The sequence below is a fragment of the Schistocerca piceifrons genome, chromosome 2 (assembly GCF_021461385.2).
Source record: "Schistocerca piceifrons isolate TAMUIC-IGC-003096 chromosome 2, iqSchPice1.1, whole genome shotgun sequence".
Taxonomy (NCBI): domain Eukaryota; kingdom Metazoa; phylum Arthropoda; class Insecta; order Orthoptera; family Acrididae; genus Schistocerca; species Schistocerca piceifrons.
Genome location: NC_060139.1, coordinates 560,564,178 through 560,585,727, shown reverse-complemented (window position 1 = coordinate 560,585,727; position 21,550 = coordinate 560,564,178). Strand labels below are relative to the sequence as shown.

At 38.6% G+C, this 21,550-nt stretch overlaps 1 protein-coding gene across 1 annotated transcript in view; it reads right to left on the bottom strand.

Annotated features, from left to right (window-relative positions):
• Nucleotides 1-21,550, bottom strand: part of LOC124777324 (pyrethroid hydrolase Ces2a) — a 168,477-nt gene that overhangs the window by 19,599 nt on the left and 127,328 nt on the right. The window contains exon 9 of the mRNA XM_047252684.1: nt 13,971-14,145. Coding sequence (XP_047108640.1) covers nt 13,971-14,145 — 175 coding nt within the window. The remainder of the gene's footprint in view (nt 1-13,970; nt 14,146-21,550) is intronic.

The window sequence follows — 21,550 nt, the reverse complement described above, 5'->3', positions numbered from 1 at the left end:
TTCTGTTGAAACTTTGCCCATAATTCCCCTACCTCCATTTTACTGGAACTATGTGATGTCAATTCACTGTCTGAGTGAGATGCTAACAACTTCTTATCTGCTCTTTCTAGCAGAAACACTCTCATAGCCTTTGTAACTTTCATAACCATAGTTGCGATAATGACATCATGATCACTATCCTCATCTCTATACTGACACTATTGATAAGGTCTGGTCTGTTTGTAGCTAAAAGGTCTAAGATATTTCCATTGTACATGGGCTGCCAAATTAGCTGCTCAAGACAGTTATCAGCAAATGTGTTCAAAAGTACTTTGCAAGACTGTCTGTCTGTACCCCATGCAATGAATCCGCAGACATCCCAAACTATACTTGGTAGGTTAAAGTCACTTCCAACTAGTACTGCATGATCTGGATATTTACGCACTACTGACCATGGAGTTTCTTTGCATTATTCTAGAACTATCACAACAGAATTGAGTAGGTGGTAAAAACATCCAACAATTAACTTGGTTTCACCTGGATCTGTTACTCACAACCAGATAACTTGACTGTCATGCTTGACTTTGACCTCAATAGAAACAATATGTCTGTCAACTGCAATGAACACTCCCTATGGCATCTAATATGTCTTTCCAAGATATGTTCCATGACTCGCTAAATATCTCAGAGCACTGTACCTTGGGTTTCAGTGAGATCTCAGTCCCAATAATTATCTGAGTGTACTGACTGGTGGGTGTTCATCACAACATCTCAAACTACCACCTACCCTAGGAAAACACCCATGTGCACTCCATAAGTACTCTGCTACCTGAGTACCTGCTCGTTTGTGTAGAACAGACCTGATCTATCAAGGGGAGTCCTACAAATCCCCACTCAATAATGCAGGTCCAAAAATCTGCAGCCAAGACTGTCAAAGAGTTGACAAAGCCTTCGGCTGAGATCCTCCACTCAGCTCTAAACCAAAGGAGCCCGATGAACCCTGGGAACAATGTTGCAGGTTGTGAGCTCTGCTTGGACACTGTGTGTGAGGCCAGCAGTCTTCTCCATCTCTGCTTCCCACTTGTATGAACCGAGGACAGCCTCAGAGCCAATGCAACAGATCTCATTGATGATGATGTGAGCCACAACTTGCAGATGACTGCACCCAGCATGCTCAGTAGCTGCAGGCCAGACCTCCTCTACATCTTGGATGAGGCCCCTCAGCAGAAATACTAAGTGCACATTGGATTTCTTTCCAGCCTTGAATGTTGTCTTCCTGCGGGGCTCCATAATGCGCCTTATGTTGGAGCTCCTGATACCTAACAAAAGTATGCCCATGTGAGCCTGTTTGGACTCTGCTGAAGGAATAGCCACCTGTTGACTCAAAGGGCAAAAAGACGAGGCCAGATGGCCAGCCTCCACATCGCTCTCTGCTTCATGTGACGTGAACACATTACCACCCACCGCTCACTCTGCTGGGAGTGCAGATGCATCATGACGGGTACACTAGGAATTGCCTTGACAGCAGAGCCCATTGGCAAAGCAAGCAACACCTGTGGTGTCCCATGTGATGCAGCAGTTCTCTGTCACCACTACACCCTGAGGCAGCAGCCTGAAGGTGGCTGACTGTAGCCAAAAGCTTCTTCAACTGTTCGTGAATTGTGGCTAGCTCCTCCCTTCTAGCTGAAGAAGCAAACTACAAGAACAGACAGAAACCTATACTTGCAACTGGTGCCTTAATGAGCTGTGCAGCTGACTGTTCAGAATAAATGAAGACTGTACTACAAACTTCCTGAATTTACACTTAACAGTTGAAAATGCGAGATTAAACATGTTAAAAAGAAAAGCACACATGGAATTTAAGAAATATGCAACTAGTAAAATGCAGGAGAAGCTAAATATGTAACTTGACACTCTGTAGAAATGAGCGGGGTCAGGAGAGGTCCTGCTCCACAGTTTTCTGGGTTATGTCTAGTACAGATGTGTTTGTCCTCTTTGTGAATATACTTGTATTATCAGTAAACAATGAAAGTTTTGAAGAGCCCTCCAGTGTTCCTGGTAATCACTTATTTTGGTTGACAACAGGAGTGGGCAAAGCACTGAACCTTGCAGGAACCCATATTTAATATTTTCGCACTCTGAATTTAATTTGATCTGTTAATGTGACCTTCATTTTTCTGTAGTCAAGGTATGATTCGATGAAAGTAAGGGAGGATATCTGTAGTACTGTAATATTTTAATTTCACTATTAAAATTTTATGAACTACTTGATCAAAGGCTTTTGCAACTTCAGAAAATGACACCAGGATAATTCTTCTTGTTTATTTCTACCATAACTGAGTTTGTGAGCTCATACAATACTTTCTTTGTAGAGAATCCTTTATGGAACCCAAGCTGAGCACAGGCATAGAAAGGTGTTGTCAATGAAATGATATAGTTTTCTATCATAAGGTACTCTCTCAAAACATTTATGAGAACAGTTCAAACAGGGAGATATTTCTATTATTAGAGGTCACTTACCTATGTCTATTTTTATAAGTAAGTGTTACAATTCCATAGTTATGTACTTCAAGAAATACATCTTGACCCATCGTGTGATTGCAAAAGCAACTCGAGAGAGGTGCTATCAAACTAGAAAAAGTTTTCAGTAGTTTGGATTAACTACTATCATAACCAAAACAACTCTCTTTCAGTGCTCAATGTTTTTCGTATTTTCCCTAGCACTTGAGTTGGCAAAAGTGAGGTCTGCTGACGGAGTATGTATGGCATGTTGAAGTAAATGTAATAGATCTTCTTTCAGTGGTCCAGTTTTTCTCCCTGTGTTTTCAGCTACTGTTACAATGAATCTGTAGTTGTCCTGTACTGAGTGTTAATGCTTATTTCTTTCTTTCTAGAAGCAGTTATTGATTTACAAGAACTTTATCAGACAATTATAGTCTGATTATCGCCTTGAAAGCTGAAAACACATTCTTTAAATAAATTAATACTGTACAACTATTACAGTTTATGTTTCTCATCAATATATATTAAGTTTTCTACAAAGTAGTGATGGAAGAACCTATTAAAATTTGAAAGAATTTAGTAAGTTTAGCAGTTAATAGTTTGAATCTAACATCATCTGTTTTGTAACTATTGTCATCAGGATACTGAACATCATTTGCTCTATCATGGGTATTAGTTTCAAGCCCAGTAATACTCCAGATTGTCTCTGCATCATTCTTGGAAATTAATTTTTTCTTCATAGTTCATACTTTTTGTTTCTTTTCTATTACAGAATGAAGAAAATTTTAATATTGCTTCTGGTGCACGTTTAAGTATTGGTTATAATTCATCCAATAAATAAAGCTCTCCCTTTCTAGTACAGCCTTAGTTGATTTTAGATGGCTTTCACTGTAATTTTCCCTGAACCATTGTGAATGAAAACTGGATTCATAGTACTGTCAGAACCTTTTAAGGAAATAATTAAATTTGTCATTGATTATGTGTTCTTGGTAAACTTCATCCCATTTTTCATTCTGTGAGCACTCTCTGAATAATGTGACTTACTGAGCATTTATAATTCTATGACAGTGTATGTTTCTTTTTCTAGGCAAAACCGATGAAGTTGGACATTTTATTGTTGCTATTTGACTGCCATGATAAGATAAACTAATTATTATGGGGTTCTCATATATTTTGAGGGAAACAGTTGCATTTAAAAATAAATTATCAGTCACAGTTTGCATAAGGCATCCTACTTTCATTGGATATGTTACTTCAGGGGAAAACTCCAAGCTGGACATCAGTAACTCTAAGTGCTCTCCATCAGAACAATAAAAATTGTAATTAATAGTGAAATCACCATCTCCCAGTTTTTTTTACAATGTCTTATTAACACCATCTACATTGACAGTAAAAAAAAATCACAACACCAAGAAGGAACTGGGTGACATACCGTATTTACTCGAATCTAAGCCGCACCTGAAAAATGAGACTCGAAATCAAGGAAAAAAATTTTCCCGATTCTAAGCCGCACCTGAAATTTGAGACTCGAAATTCAAGGGGAGATAGAAGTTTTAGGCCGCACCTCCAAATCGAAACTAAGTTGGTCCATTATGATACGAGACACAATTGAGGTCGAACGAATGCCGATACAGCTACAGTAGTTTGGTCCGAGTCGTAAGCTTAGCAGTTAAGCTTCACCAGGAAGCCATTGCTATGTGTCAGGCGCTCCGTCCGTATTTATACGGGTACCCTTCCTTTTTCACGTGCTTCGTCTGGTTTGAATTGATTGCTTATTTTTCTTTGATCTGATAAGTGTCGTTATGTGTTTACGTAACTCTAAGCTGAAAATGCATTACTGTACTGTGTCATGCATTGTTTGTCGCATTCTGATGATGGCTTGCTCTTGTGCGCGGTTACTTGCACTGCTGCTTTCTTTGATAATGATCAACAAGAACCAAATACTAGACTGCAAATGATGGAAGATGTTCTGAACGAGAGTTTAACGAACATTTTTCTCCGTTTGAAAATCTTTGCAGACGCCTTTTTAGTACATTATATTCTGCACAGAAATTAGTCATCTTAGATTTAAAAATCTAGTCAATTGCCGTGCTTCATTTCTGACTGTATCACTTTATTAGGCATAAGAATAATACGAATATAAACATGACATGATTTGTGTATTCTTCCGCGTTTGCTGTGCTCTCGCTCTAGTTTCGTAGTTTATTAGGCAGACAGGATTTAAATGAGACAGCAGCAAACACGAAAGAATACATGGCAAAATGTTTATATTCGTATTATCCTTATGGTGAAGAGAATACTGCATGTGATTCACAATCCATAAAAGTTCCTAGTAGCAACCATCTCTTCTCATAGGTAGGAAAAAATTCAGGACGTAAAGTTTCCCATATTGACAAACACTCCAGTCTTGCCAGTCGGATTTTCGTAGTACATTGAAATGCTGCTAGAAGATGAACAATACGAAATTTCTATTTACTTCGTTGGATGATGTATGAAAGTGCAGTGGTCGAAACTCGGGGCGGAGAAAAAAGCTCGTTTTCCACTTTTTTTTGAAATTTATTTACTGACGAAGAGGTTTTGGCGCCAGTATTTATCTTTGTGCCTGCAAGACATGCCTGTTGTAGCGCTACATATATTCGATGGCAGAAGTTAGTTGTGGCGGCACCTACCAACATTTTTCAGAACTTCCGCTTACTTTGCACTCGATTCTAAGCCGCAGGCGGTTTTTTGGATTACAAAAACCGGAAAAAAAGTGCGGCTTAGATTCGAGTAAGTACGGTAAACAAAAGTTGGTAGGCATGTTTCTACACCTGATAGATCGTGTCTATTCCAATTTCGTGCCAGTAGTATAAGAGTGGCACTAGTAGTGCCACTTAAAGGATGCAAATAGGTTTGCTTTAAACACATGCTGTAACAGTAATGAGCATTAGTTACCTATGGGACTGGGCATCGTGAGTTGATGTTTTTGAAGAATGACTTTAAGATGACAAAGAAGCCATTATCAACACCACACTGAGTTTGAATCAGGTCACGTAATAGGGCTATGAGAAGCTGGATGTTCCTTCTGTGATATTGCAGAAAGACTTGGCACAAATTTAGCCATTGTACATGATTGTTGGCCGTGGTGATCACAAGAATGTACGGTCACAAGAAGATTGGGCTCTGGATGGCCACGTGGCACAACTGAGTGAGAAGATCATCGCATTTGGTGTATGGCCCTGGCTTATCATACTGCATCTGTAGCAGCAATATGAGCAGCAGTTGGCACCACAGTGACACAACAAACTGTTACAAATTGGTTACTTGAAGGACAGCTCCAACCCAGATGGCTGATAGCTAACATTCCACTGACCCAAAACCACCACCACTGAGCATTTATAATTCACAACTTCAGTGGTATCAAGTGGGAGTTCATTGACAGGCTGGGTGGACATCTGTTGTGTTTTCTGATGAAAGATGATTCTGCCTTGGTGCCAGTGAGGCCATGTGTTGGTTAGGAGGAGGCCAGTTTAGGGCCTGCAACTACTGTCTGCATGCTAAACACACTGGACCTACACCTGGAGTTATGGTCTGGGATGCAATTTCATATGACAGCAGGAGCACTCTCATGACTATCTCATGCTTTTTTACTGCAAATCTGTATGTCAATCTGGCAATTTGACCTGTTGAGCTGCCATTCATCGACACAATTCCAGGCGATTTTTTTTCCAACAGGTTAACAGTTCTAATGGTAACAATGGTACCATCATTTCACATTTGCAATGGCCTATCTCACACTTACATTAACCTGTCATCTTGCAATGTTAATCACTTAAATATGTTACCTAGTCAAATGTAGTCCTGAAATTTCATTACTTTAGATTAATTATTTTTTGGTGTGGTGATTTATTTATTTATTTACTCATCATCTGTGTTAGGAGTCCGTACATAGTTAGAGTTGCCTCTTGTGTGTCTCCAAGTCTATTACTGAGGCATAGCACTCAAAGAATCATTCAGTGCAGTTCTTATTTAGATCTAGAATCTGGGACTTTATTCCAGTTGTGTGTACACAGCTACTCAACATTTCCTTGTATTACATGTACGGTAACGTATTACTGCAACTGTATATCTAGGTGTATCTGTTCAATTTATGTGACATATAATTGAAGTTCTTTACTGTGCAACATATAATTATGTTGAAATAACTTTTGAGGTTTCTAGTTCCTGTAGCATCATGACAAACTCTTATTTTTTTTATTTAATAGTTTTTGGAAATTTTGTTAAAAAAGACTGAATGGACATTTGATTTTTACTTTTTACCCTTTGTGCTGTCCTAGCTGCAATATTTTGTTTTTCCATTAACTGTTGTAACTGTCTATAGTTATCTGGCAAAACTATCTTCTGGAAATATTCTACCAAACAAGGGATTCATATTCAGTTACTGTCATAAACTGTAGCTACCATCATCCTCACAACAACCTTTCCTTGTTAACTTTCCCCAATACATCCGTCTCTTCCCTCTGAGGAGGGACCAGATGAGGTGGTGCAGTGGTTATCACACTGGACTCCCATTCAGGAGGACAACAGTTGAAACCCCTGTCCAGCCACCCAGATTTCGGTTTTCTGTGATTTCCCTAAATTGCTTCAGGCAAATGCCGCGGTGGTTCCTTTGTAAGGGCATGGCCATTTTCCTTCCCCATCCCTGTCACAATCCAAGCTTGTTCTCCGTCTCTAATGACCTCGATGTTGGTGGAATGTTAAACCCAATTTTACTTCCTTCCTTCTCTGAGCAAGGATGATGTAATCACTTTCACTTTTATGCCTTTGACAGTAGTAATCATACCACCTCCTGAAGATAAGTACTGAAGAGCAATACTGTCTCATATTTATTAGATTTATTGGTAGAATTTTCCTTTTATACAATATTCCAATCTTTGTCTACCCTTCAATTGTTTCCTTTTACGGCTCCCTCAACTGCAATGGAAGCCCTGATGTCTTCACACATGTTCTGCTGTCCTGTCTCTTCTTTCCTCACTGATTCTGCAGAGCACCTCCTCATTTCTTATCTTATCAGTCGACAGAATATTCACAATCTTTCTGTACCACCACACTCAAACCTTTTGGTCCATTTACATATAATGCTGAGCTCTAGATGTACATACTAATAAATTTCTTTCTCATGTTATGGCCTACATTTGATACTAATTGATTTCTTTTGGTGAGGAGTGTTCTCTCTACTGTGTTAGTCTTCTTTTAATCACCTTGCTTCATCTGCAGTGCATTATTTTGCTTCCAATGTACCAAAATTCATTAATTTCATCTACCATATGGTCCCAAATATTGATGTTTATCATTAACCTCATTTCTGCTGCTCCTCAATACTTTTGTCTTTATTTGGCTTATTCACAACCTATATCCTATGTTCTGTAGACTGTTTATCCCATTAAGTAGGTCCAGTACTTCTTCCCATTTTCACATAGGATAAGGTCATCACTGATATCTGTTCACTCTGAGCTTTATCCCACTTCTGAGACTTTCCTTTATTTCTGTCAATGCTTCTTATATATACCAGTTGAATACTGGAGGAGAAATAAAGCATCCTTGCCTTATGCCCTTTTATAATCTGAGCATTTGCAGCTTTATTGTTTCCTCTTGGTGTACATTACTCATCTTTCCGTATAGTATGTTCCTTTTTTTGTACAGATTTCAAATATCTTGCACCACTTTAACTTGTTACATGCTTTTTCTGGGTCAACAAACCCTTTTAAAGTGTCTCAGTTTTTCTTTAGTTTTGCTTCCAGTATCAAACATAACATCATAACTACCTCCTGGCATTGCTTTAATTTTTTAAATGGTGCTGTTGTGGTACTCCAAAGTTTACAGTTTCTAACCAATGTGTGTCAAAGTCCCCATTTGTTTGCTTTCAGTATGTCTACTGATATTAGTTACTGCTAACTGGGGACTCCTTCGGCTTTGCATGTTTAGCACTAAGTATCTAAAACTGGATGACTGGTCTGACATACACTCCTGGAAATTGAAATAAGAACACCGTGAATTCATTGTCCCAGGAAGGGGAAACTTTATTGACACATTCCTGGGGTCAGATACATCACATGATCACACTGACAGAACCACAGGCACATAGACACAGGCAACAGAGCATGCACAATGTCGGCACTAGTACAGTGTATATCCACCTTTCGCAGCAATTCAGGCTGCTGTTCTCCCATGGAGACGATCGTAGGGATGCTGGATGTAGTCCTGTGGAACGGCTTGCCATGCCATTTCCACCTGGCGCCTCAGTTGGACCAGCGTTCGTGCTGTACGTGCAGACCGCGTGAGACGACGCTTCATCCAGTCCCAAACATGCTCAATGGGGGACAGATCCGGAGATCTTGCTGGCCAGGGTAGTTGACTTACACCTTCTAGAGCACGTTGGGTGGCACGGGAAACATGCGGACGTGCATTGTCCTGTTGGAACAGTAAGTTCCCTTGCCGGTCTAGGAATGGTAGAACGATGGGTTCGATGACGGTTTGGATGTACCGTGCACTATTCAGTGTCCCCTCGACGATCACCAGTGGTGTACGGCCAGTGTAGGAGATCGCTCCCCACACCATGATGCCGGGTGTTGGCCCTGTGTGCCTCGGTCATATGCAGTCCTGATTGTTGCGCTCACCTGCACGGCGCCAAACACGCATACGACCATCATTGGCACCAAGGCAGAAGCGACTCTCATCGCTGAAGACGACACGTCTCCATTCGTCCCTCCATTCACTCCTGTCGGGACACCACTGGAGGCGGGCTGCACGATGTTGGGGCGTGAGCGGAAGACGGCCTAACGGTGTGCGGGACCGTAGCCCAGCTTCATGGAGACGGTTGCGAATGGTCCTCGCCGATACCCCAGGAGCAACAGTGTCCCTAATTTGCTGGGAAGTGGCGGTGCGGTCCCCTACGGCACTGCGTAGGATCCTACGGTCTTGGCGTGCATCCGTGCGTCGCTGCGGTCCGGTCCCAGGCCGACGGGCACGTGCACCTTCCGCCGACCACTGGCGACAACATTGATGTACTGTGGAGACCTCACGCCCCACGTGTTGAGCAATTTGGCGGTACGTCCACCCGGCCTCCCGAATGCCCACTATACGCCCTCGCTCAAAGTCCGTCAACTGCACATACGGTTCACGTCCACGCTGTCGCGGCATGCTACCAGTGTTAAAGACTGCGATGGAGCTCCGTATGCCACGGCAAACTGGCTGACACTGACGGCGGCGGTGCACAAATGCTGCGCAGCTAGCGCCATTCGACGGCCAACACTGCGGTTCCTGGTGTGTCCGCTGTGCTGTGCGTGTGATCATTCCTTGTACAGCCCTCTCGCAGTGTCCGGAGCAAGTATGGTGGGTCTGACATACCGGTGTCAATGTGTTCTTTTTTCCATTTCCAGGAGTGTATTATGGAGGTGTCCCCAATTCAATAGGTCATAAGTGCAGAGATGCATTTTTATTGCATAATAAAGATATCACACAATCTTTGTGAATGGTACGCAAATTGTCACAGAAAGAGTTGAGGAAATACAAGAGTGTATACAAAAATGTTGCTGATTAATTTGATACAAAGTTTAAGTTGGAGAAACTTTTACCTAATTCCTCAGATTTGTTGATGATTCAATTATTCTCAAAATTAAAATTTTCTGGGATATGTTGAGGGCACAACATATTTTAATAGTTATACATAATGGATCAACTTAAGTGGGGTGCATATAGAAGAAGAATGCAGCATATGGACAATCACAAGAGATTGCACTACGTCCAACGAAGCATGGAAAAATGAGTCACTAAACACATTTAATAGTTGTACTGTGACATATGCACAGGTCAAAATGGTAAAATCAAAATTTCATTATCATTCTTGAAAGTGACCGAAAACAACTGGGGTTACATCAAGTAGTAATGAATTTATACTAACAGAGCAGTCATATATGTCCAATGACTCTGAATTTGGTACATATGAACTAAAAGAAATAAAGATATTGTACTAGAAGTAAATGTAATTCATAAATGTACCAATGTTTCTACAAGGAAATATGGAGATCTGAATACACTGATGATAGCAATAAAAATAATGTTATTAGGCCTAAAGAAAATATTTCTAAAAAAAAATTAAGATAAGGCAGTGCACAGAATGATCTTTTGCCTCAGTGCCATTTTCAATTCATATATGTTCTGTCTTGCTTACTGAGTGAGTAAACATTACAAAAGCTGAGCAGTCAACACACTTAAACATTTAAAAGTTTTTAAGCCACTACTATCATTAGAGTTAATAAAATCTGATCTTTTCATTCAAATATTGTTGTTGTTGTTGTTGTTGTGGTCTTCAGTCCAGCTCTCCATGCTACTCTATCCAGTGCAAGCTTGTTCATCTCCATGTAACTACTGCAACCTACAGCCTTCTGAATCTGCTTATTGCATTCATCTCTTGATCTCCCTCTACGATTTTTATCCTCCAAGCTTCTCTCCAGTACTAAATTGGTGATCCCTTGATGCCTCAGAATGTGTCCTATCAACCGATCCCTTCTTCTAGTCACGTTGTGTCACAAATTTCTTCTCTCCCCATTTCTATTCAGTACCACATTAGTTTTGTGAACTATCCATCAAATCTTCAGCATTCTTCCATAGCACCACATTTCAAAAGCTTCTGTTCTCTTCTTGTCTGAAATATTTATCGTCCATGTTTAATTTCCATATATGGTTACACTGCATACAAATACTTTTAGAAAGAACTTCCTGACACTTAAATCTGTACTCGATGTTAACAAATTTCTCTTCTTCAGAAACACTTTCCGTGCCATAGCCAGTCTACATTTTATATCCTCTCTACTTGGACCATCATCAGTTTTTTTCGCTCCCCAAATAGCAAAACTTATCTACTACTTTAAGTGTCTCATTTCCTAATCTAATTCTCCCAGCATCACCTAATTTAATTCAACTATATTCCATTATCCTCGTTTTACTCTTTTTGATGTTCATCTTATATCCTCCTTTCAAGACACGGTGTCCATTCTGTTCAGCAGCTGTTCCAAGTCCTTTGCTGTCTAACAAAATTACAGTGTTATCAGCAAACCTCAAAGTTTTTGTTTCTTCTCCATGGATTTTAATTCCTACTCCAAATTTTTCTTTTGATTCCTTCACTGCTTGCTCAGTATACAGATTGAATAACATTGGGGATAGGCTACAATCCTGTCTCACTCCCTTTCAAGCCCCTCGACTCTAATAACTGCCATCTGGTTTCAGTACAAATTGTAAACAGTGTTTTGCTCCCTGTATTTTACCCTGACACTTCAGAATTTGAAAGAGAGTATTCCAGTCAACATTGTCAAAAGCTTTATCTAAGTCTGCAAATGCTAGAAAAATAGGTTTGCCTTTCCTTAATCTATCTTCTAAGGTAAGTCGTAGGGTGAGTACTGCCTCGCATGTTCCAACATTTCTAAGGAATCCAAACTGATCTTCCCCAAGGTCAGCTTCCACCAGTTTTTCCATTTGTCTGTAAAGGATTCGTGTTAGTATTTTGCAGCCGTGAGTTATTAAACTGATAGTTTGGTAATTATCACACCTGTCAACATCTGCTTTCTTTGCGATTGGAATTATTATATTCCTCTTGAAATCTGAGGGTATTTCGCCTGTCTCATACATCTTGCTCACCAGAGGGTAGAGTTTTGTCAGGGCTGGCTCTCCTGAGGCTATCAGTAGTTCTAATGGAATGTTGTCTACTCCCGGGCCCTTGTTTTGACTTAGCTCTTTAATTGCTCCGTCAAATTCTTCATGCAGTATCATACCTCCCATTTCATCTTCATCTATATCCTCTTCCATTTCCATAATATCACCCTCAAATACATTGCCTTGTATAGATCCTCTGTATACTCCTTCCACCTTTCTGCTTTCCCTTCTTTGCTTAGGACTTGTTTTCCATCCGAGCTCTTGATATTCATACAGGTGGTTCTCTTTTCTCCAAAGGTCTCTTCAATTTTCCTGTAGGCAATATCTATCTTACCCCTAGTGATATATGCATCTACATCCTTGCATTTGTCCTCTAGTCATCCCTGGTTAGCCATTTTGCATTTCCTGTTCATCTCATTTTTTAGACATTTGTAGTCCTTTTTGCCTGCTTCATTTACTGCATTTTTATGTTTTCTCCTTTCATCAGTTAAATTCAATATCTCTTTTGTTACCCAAAAATTTCTACTAGCCCTTGCCTTTTTATGTACTTTATCCTCTACTGCCTTCACTATTTCATCTCGTAAAGCTACCTGTTCTTCTTCTGCTGTATTTCTTTCCCCTGTTCTTGTCAATCATTCCCTAATGCTCTCTCTGAAACTCTCTGCAACCTCTGGTTCTTTCAGTTTATCCAGGTTCCATCTTCTTAAATTACTACCATTTTGCAGTTTCTTCAGTTTTAATCTACAGTTCATAACCAGTAGATTGTGGTCAGAGTCCACAACTGCTCCTGGAAATGTCTTACAATTTAAAACCTGGTTCCTAAATCTCTGTATTACCATTATATAATCTATCTGAAACCTTCCAGTGTCTCCAGGACTATTCCACATATACAACCTTCTTTCATAATTCTTAAACCAAGTGTTGGCTATGATTAGGTTATGCTCTGTGCAAAATTCTACCAGGTGGCTTTCTCTTTCATTCCTTACCCCCGATCCACATTCACCTACTACTTTTCCTTCTCTTCCTTTTCCTACTATTGAATTACAGTCCCACATGACTATTAAATTTTTGTCTCTCTTAACTATCTGAATAATTTATTTTATGGCATCATACATTTCTTCAATCTCTTCATCACCTGCAGAGCTAGTTGGCAAATGAACTTGTACTACTGTGGTAGGCATGGGTTTCAAATCTATCTTGGCTACAATAATGTATTCACTATGCTGTTCACAGTAGCTTAGCCATGTTCCTATTTTTTTATTTGTTATTAAACCAACTCCTGCATTACCCCTATTTGATTTTGTATTTATAACCCTGTATTCACCTGACCAGAAGTCTTGTTCCTCCTGCCATCACACTTCCCTAATCCCACTATATCTAACTTTAACCTATCCATTTCCCTTTTTAAATTTTCTAACCTACCCGCCTGATTAAGATATTTGACATTTCACCCTCCATCCATAAAACACCAGTTTTCTTTCACCTGATAACGATGTCCTCCGGAGTAGTACCTGTCCGGAGAGCAGAATGGGGGACTATTTTACCTCCAGAATATTTTACCCAAGAGGATGCCATCATCATTTAACCATACAGTAAAGCTGCATGCCCTCGGGAAAAATTACGGCTGTAGATTCCCCTTGCTTTCAGCTGTTTTCAGTACCAGCACAGCAAGGCATTCAAGTATTATTTTACTGAAAAAGAGTTTGACATTGTTTGCATCGCTATCTTAACTTATGGCTCCTTCTCCAATTTGTACAATGTAAAGAGCTTTAAATTCTAGCAAGTAAAATAACTGTACATACCTTCATTGGGAGCTGGTGTCAGTGTCTGTTGGACTAATGGAAGACCAGTGAGGAACTCAGGTCCACCTTTCTGCTTCCCTTTGTGTTCAAAACTGTACAGGTAAGTAGGAAATTTATCTGACCACAATTGTGAAGTCTCAAAAGCTGGGAGACTAAATAGTGCATCCCCAGTTGCCTACAACATAATGTAATATACATAACATAAGAAATTCTGTGCATTAATCCAGTGTGTTATATTTTAAATAAAAGGAAGTAACCTTCAAATTGACATATCACAGAATGTGAAAACTGTGTAACAAGTGATGTAAATACAAAATACATAAAACACTATGTTTTTTATATTCAAAGGATAATTCTGTTACCAGCATTCTTTGATCTTTCAGCCAGTAGAAAACTGCCTGCAGAGGGCAGAGGTCATACTTTGACACTCAATTTGACCTATTGTATTCTTTCATTGCAATGGATTCTTGTATAGTGATTACCAATACATTATGATAACAAGAAACTTGCTTACTGCCTTCAGATTCTCTGTTACATTGTAACATCAGAATATCAACATTTTGAAAAAATGGAATTGTCCTACAATTTATACCTGTAATGATATTATACTCATCCTTCCCAGTTCTTTGTCTTTATAGTTTGTTTCAGTGTCTAATATATCATAATTATCTTTTAACATTGCTTTTTACCTTTTATCTCCTTTTTCATCTTCAGTTACCTTTTTACCTCTTTTAATATCGTTTATGAACATCTGTTCTCTTCTGTGAATACCCCTTACTGAGCCACCACCTTTAGTTTATTGCCTTGTCACTGTACTCGTTAGCACCATTCGATCTGTTTCCTTCCTCAATTTACATTTCTTTCAGTATCCAATGGATTTCAGTTACTGGTTAATTCAACTTCCATTATTTTTGTCTTCTTGTTTCACTCTTTCTATGGTAATGGACTGTTTAGCAAACCAGTCAGTGACTTTCAATCTTAAAGCAGTTTATTAACATCTTTGAAATTTTAATGACCATCATCTCAAGAGTTTTCATGTACAGTTTTTTCATTCATTCTACCTTTTTTTGTGCTCCTATAGATTGTGTCAGTGGAGCAATTGGCTGTCTAGCTAACCAGTCAATAGATTTTATTATTACAACAGATTATTAACTGTCAAGATTTATTATTATTCCCTTGCATAATTCCTGCATCTGCTTGACATGTCAAAATTGTCAACTGTGGTATAAGATGCAAACTTATTTAAACACTCTTCACACAGAAATTAATAAGTAGTATGAATTTGAAATACTACACTCTATGAATACGTTTTTAATAGTTTAGACTTCAGTGATTATTTTGACAAATTTTTCAAAGAATACACCTTCAATCCGTTATTTTCATGTGGTGATGATATGAAAAATTTCAGCAATGGAGATTAGATTAGATTAGTTTTTCATTCCATAGATCCGTGCTGAGGAGGTCCTCATGGATGTGGAATGTGTCAATATTTATTTATTTATTTAAGCTGAAATAACAATACTAATAGGATCAATATATACAATACATCATTTGTTTCTATTAAAAAAATTCGTCAATGGAGTAGAAAGAGTTGGCCACTAGTAAGTCTTTCAGGCTCCTTTTAAACTGACCTTTATTTGTAACTAAATTTTTTATGTTTGCTGGCAGATTATTGAAGATGAGTGTTCCTGAGTAGTGGACCCCTTTTTGAACTAAAGTAAGTGCTTTTAAGTCCTTGTGCAGATCATTTTTGTTCCTGGTATTGTATGTATGAACTGAGCTGTTTGTTGGAAAAAGAGATATATTATTTAGGACAAATTTCATTAAGGAATAAATATACTGAGCAGCAGTAGTTAGCATACCCAGTTCTTTGAAGAGGTTTCTACAGGACGTCTGTGAATTTACTCCACAAATAATACGTATTACCCGCTTTTGGACTCTGAAAACTTTTGTTTCACTTGAAGAGTTACCCCAAAATATTATACCATATAACATTATGGAATGAAAGTAGGCAAAGTATGCAAGCTTTTTCATTTTTATGTCACCTATGTCAGCTAACACTCGAATTGCAAATATAGATTTGTTAAGGCGTTTCTGCAGTTCTGTGGTTCTCCCAACTGAATTTATTATCAAGTTGTAATCCCTGGAATTTAAGACAGTCAACCTCTTCTATCTGCTGTTCTTCATACCTCATGCATATGCTGGGTGGAAACCTCTTACAGGTTCTGAATTGCATATAGTGAGTCTTTTCAAACCTTAATGCCAGTGAGTTGGCTTTAAACCATTTATTAATATCTATGAAAATATCATTAGCAGATCTTTCTAGAACTACACCCAACATACTATTTATTACAATACTTGTGTCATCTGCAAACAAAACAAACTCTGCTTCTGGCAGTGTAACTGATGAGAGATCATTAATGTACACAAGAAAAAGCAATGGCTCTAAGATGGATCCTTGTGGGACACCACATGTAATTTCTTCCCATTCTGATGATGACTGATGACTTAATTTACTAGTCCCTTGTACTGACACCCTTTGTTTCCTGTTAGCGAGGTATGACTTGAACCATTTAGCAGCACTGTCTGTGATACCATAGAATTCTAATTTATTTAAAAGGATGTTGTGTTTCACACAGTCAAATGCCTTTGACAAATCACAGAAAATGCCTGCTGCTTGTAATTTGTTATTTAATGAATTAAGTACATTTTCACTGTAGGTGTAAATAGCCCTGATATCAGAACCCTTCAGAAATCCAAACTGTGTTCTTGATAATACGTTATTTGTGGTCAAGTGGTTGAGAAGCTGCCTGTACATTATTTTTTCTAAAATTTTTAAGAATGCTGGCAAAAGTGAAATTGGTTTGTAGTTTTATGGTATCTCTTTATCCCCTTTCCTGAATAGAGGCTTAACATCTGCATATTTTAGCCAGTCAGGAAATGTCCCAGTTATAATTGACTGGTTACACAAGTAACTTAGAATTGTACTAAACTCACTAGAACATGCCTTAATTAACTTTGTTGATATTTCATCGTAACCACTAGAATGCTTTGTTTTTAAAGATTTTATTACGGAAGTTATTTCTTTTGGTGAAGTGAGTGACATATTCATGTACCTGAAACTATTTGTAAAGGCTAGTTTCAGATATTCAAGAGCATTATTTACTGATCCTGACAATCCCATTCTATCAGTAACGGATATGTGCATACAGTGCACATATGCATACTTAGATGCAAATAAATGTTCACCACACACCATGAAGCCCAAGTCAGAGGAAAACCTTCATGAGTGAAGAACAAGTCTGATTATACAAAAAGAAAGACTTTCTGATACATTGTACAAGCCACATCAAGGAACTACTAACATTACTATCACATTCTGATGACCTCAGAATATCTGCTTATGTCTAATAAGAATGCCTTATTCTAAAACATTAAGACCCCCCCCCCCCCCTGGAAATATAGCCCTGGTTCTCAAACTCAAAATATCTTAACAATGAAAATAATCAGTTATTGATAATACAATGTAAATGAACAGATAAAAAAGAAATCTACTCACCAAGTGGCAGCAGGGGAAAACACACACACACACACACACACACACACACACACACACACACACACACACACACACACACAGACAGAAGGATTGAACTTTCAAAAGGTTTCAGAGCCAGTGGCTACTTCTTCTGGTGGAAGAGTTGAAGGGGAAGGAAGAGGGCTGAAGGGAAATGACTGTTGAGGTTTAGGGAAAGGGATACAGTTTAGAAAAGTCACTTAGCAGAGTCAGGGGAGACTTACCAGATGGGATGAGAAGGAAAGACCAATTGTTCAATCAATCAGTCTTTCCTTTTCATCCCGTCCGGCAAGTCTCCCCTGATCCAGGGTTCTGGGTGACTTTTCTAAACTGTATCCCTTTCCCTAAACCTCTCTAGTCCTTCACCCTCACCTCTCTTCCTTCCCCTTCAACTCTTCTGCCAGGAGGAGGAACCACTGGCTGTGAAAGCTTGTGAAAGTTCGCCTTGTGTGTGTGTGTGTGTGTGTGTGTGTGTGTGTGTGTGTGTGTGTGTGTGTGTATGTTTTTTCTTTTCTCTCTTTTTTTTTCTGTCCATTTAGATTATATTATCAAAATATCTTAAGACAGTTTATATTCTAGGGTGAGCAGCTATGTAAAATACTAAGCTTCTGCATGTAAAAAGTGAAAGAAACTTTTCTTGTTTAGCTATGTGGTCTTATTATGTTGGGTTCTTTCACAAGAGTGAAACAGGCACATGTGCTTCAACATTTTAGAAGTTCAATTAAGTTACACAAAGGACTGTTATGACAGTGCTTTAAAATAGTTTAATTTTTTATCAGAGTGCTGAGCTCCTTTGTGAACAATGAACAGGATTAAATTACATTAGATACACTGTTTCTTCCATAGACCCATAGTGAGCAGATTCTTGAGGATGTGGAACACCTTAGAGAAACAAAAATACATAATAGATATTTATAAATTAACTGATATACTACTGATGTGTAAAAAATTTATGTTTTTTTTTTCATTTGCATATTATTAAAAAACTTACCAAAACATTTAAATGTGTATGTACTAAAGTACATGAGGTAATTCAAAGGCTATTGTAGCCAAGAATTGTCAAAAACAAAAACAGTTCACAAGTTGTATTCTTTCATTCATAATGTTGCATACATCTCATTCAGAAATACAGTCTCCAGAGATGTGGAACAAATTATACCATGCATTAACTAAAGGCAACACAATTGTAGATTCTTAATCTGTAAATTTCATTCACAGTGAATTTCTATCAGTATACTACTAAAAACCATTTCTGATTATATCAACTAATCCAGTAAATAGACTTAAAGACACTTCTTTGCAAAAAGCTGCTGCTTCCTTAATTATATTAAACAGCTGCTGTTGCTTACAAATTGGTAGCTTAATATTTACATATTACCACAGGTATTTTTCAAAGTAAATGGATACCCACACCTGTAAAAGCAGTGGGTTGTTTACAGTACACAACTACTTGCCATGCAACTTTACAATGAACACTGCTAACTGTCTCGTAACTAATAGGAATTTCCAGTCCTTGAATCTAAATAATCACATGAAAATGAGAAAAGAGTGGATAATGGGACATGTTTTGAGTTTTACTTGAATCTGGTTATGGTTTTCAATTTTCTGCTATATTATGTTAGATGGGACCTTACTGAACAAAAATGGCTCTGAGCACTATGGGACTTAACATCTGTGGTCATCAGTCCCCTAGAACTTACAACTACATAAACCTAACTAACCGAAGGACATCACACACAGCCATGCCCAAGGCAGGATTTGAACCTGCGACCGTAGCAGTCGCGCGGTTCCGGACTGAGCACCTAGAACCGCTAGACCACTGTGGCCGGCCCTTACTGAACAACTTAGCACAACAGTACATAGCTCCACTCTGAATCATAACCAAGGAGGCAAACAAAAATGTTTTTGTGTCTTGTATTGTGATTGTCAAATCAAGATTTAGCTAAAACTGATTACACAAAAAGAAAAGAAAGAACATTAAGAAGTTAATATACTTCAAAGTGAGTGTAAGAATTCAAAGGTTTTTAAAGAGACCTCTGCATAATGTGTGATTAACTACTTTACAAAATATTCTTACAGTTCACATCTGCTGAATAAATGCTCTATTTAGTTTAGGTGCACTGTTCCAGAAGATAATTTCATAGGTCATCTTAGAGTGAAAAATGTTAAATAAGCCAACACCAGTCTTTAGGTCAACGCATTGAGAGTTATGTCTAAGAGCAAAATACACTGTTCTGAGCTTCTTAATTAGTTCATCTATGTGTTGATGCTATTTTAACTTGTTATCCAGCTGGACCCCACAGAATTTTACACATAGTGTTTCATTTAGTGCATTACTGTTAACATTTGTTCCTGTTGATAGCAACAGCAACAGCAACAGCTTCATACTGTAAGGTTTTGTCAGATTATGACTCAAGCTGTTTGCTCAGTTTGGGCTCTTAATTAGTGTGTTTGTGTCATCAGCAAGCACTACAGTGTCTGAACCAGCTTTTAAAGCCACTGGACAATTATTTATGTATGCCAAGAACAACACAGTACCCCAGATGTTATGTGAACAATAAGCTTTTCCTGGTGCACACCATATATGAATAACTTGTGAGACAACAGCTGCGTGAACTCATCAAGCATAAATAAACATTTCTACAGACTGCCACCAGGTCATTTTCAAGGCATGACAAACAGTCCACCCTGCAATATCAACCTACGGTGAAGGGGCCTGTATAACAAAGAACATATAAGAGGCCGAGCAGAAAGGCATGCTACACATAATCAACACCAGCACCACTGTCTACTAGAGATAACTACTGCCAAGATGTATCAATAATAGACAAAGGAGGGGTATTTACTTGGTGTCCATACTATTTCACTAAAGAAGCAAGAGGGTCCCATGCAGAATTCAAACAAAACATTCCACTCCAGTTTATAAGTCCAATTTCTAATTTAGTTTCTATAGATTCTCACCATGTTCTACAATTTAGAAGTGGGGGCCAAAATCTTTGTGTTCATATGTTCCATTGACACCTAGTGTAAAGATAGTGTAGACACTGTTCTGCAACTGCCTGTTTGCTTGGCTGTTCTAAGGGTATGCAAGGCTTATACTCCACACAACTGTCTTCAGAAGTTCCCACATTCTGACTGTCGGTGGCAAACAATAGTTTTGAGAGATTGGCCTTGTAAAGATCCAGATCATCTTTCACAGAATGTAAAAAAGCCCTCATGTTGTGGGGAAGCCAGAACACACACACCAAACACTCTGTTTTTGCAAGATATGACACTTTTTTTTAATACTTCTTGCATAGGGCAGAAAATCTGTTACCTTAGGAGCCATTTCTCACTCTCCTTGTCCTCTGAACAGTGTGTTGGAAGTGCAACACACATAATAGATTTCTAACAAAACTGATTATACAGTATTTTGAAAAATGTGGTGTTTAGTGTGTGTTCCAATCTCCCTCCAAGGTAATGGCTCCTTTAGGCTCTGTGCAAGATGAGTTAAGCCTTCAGCACAGGTGTCTATAGGATCCTCTACAACTGCAGCTTAGTATATATCACTTTCATGTTTCACTTGTATACCGTACATATAAATTGACTTTTTGAATGTTTATGCATAAGCTGCTTTTGTACACAATAGGACCAATAAAAAAATACAGTACAATTAGTCAGATCATGAGGACTGTTGAAGACCATTGTGGGAACATAAGAGTTCCAGAGACAATTACAACAGCTGGGCAAATATGTGAGTGCAGAACTCTGGCTTGATACTGACCATCATGTAGAAAGCAAGAACACAAAGATTTTGGCCTTCTCTTCTGACTGTTGTGGTAATATTGAAAGGGAATCTGTTGAAATTAAATTAGCACACGGACTTATGTTTGAATGTTGCATGGTATTCTTCTCTTTCTCCAGGGAAAGAGTCTAGCACAAAATGAGTACTGTCCCTCATCTTAGTCATTTACTATTAATAGATCTTGGTGGTAGTTAGCCCTTTTCTGATCCACTATTGAAG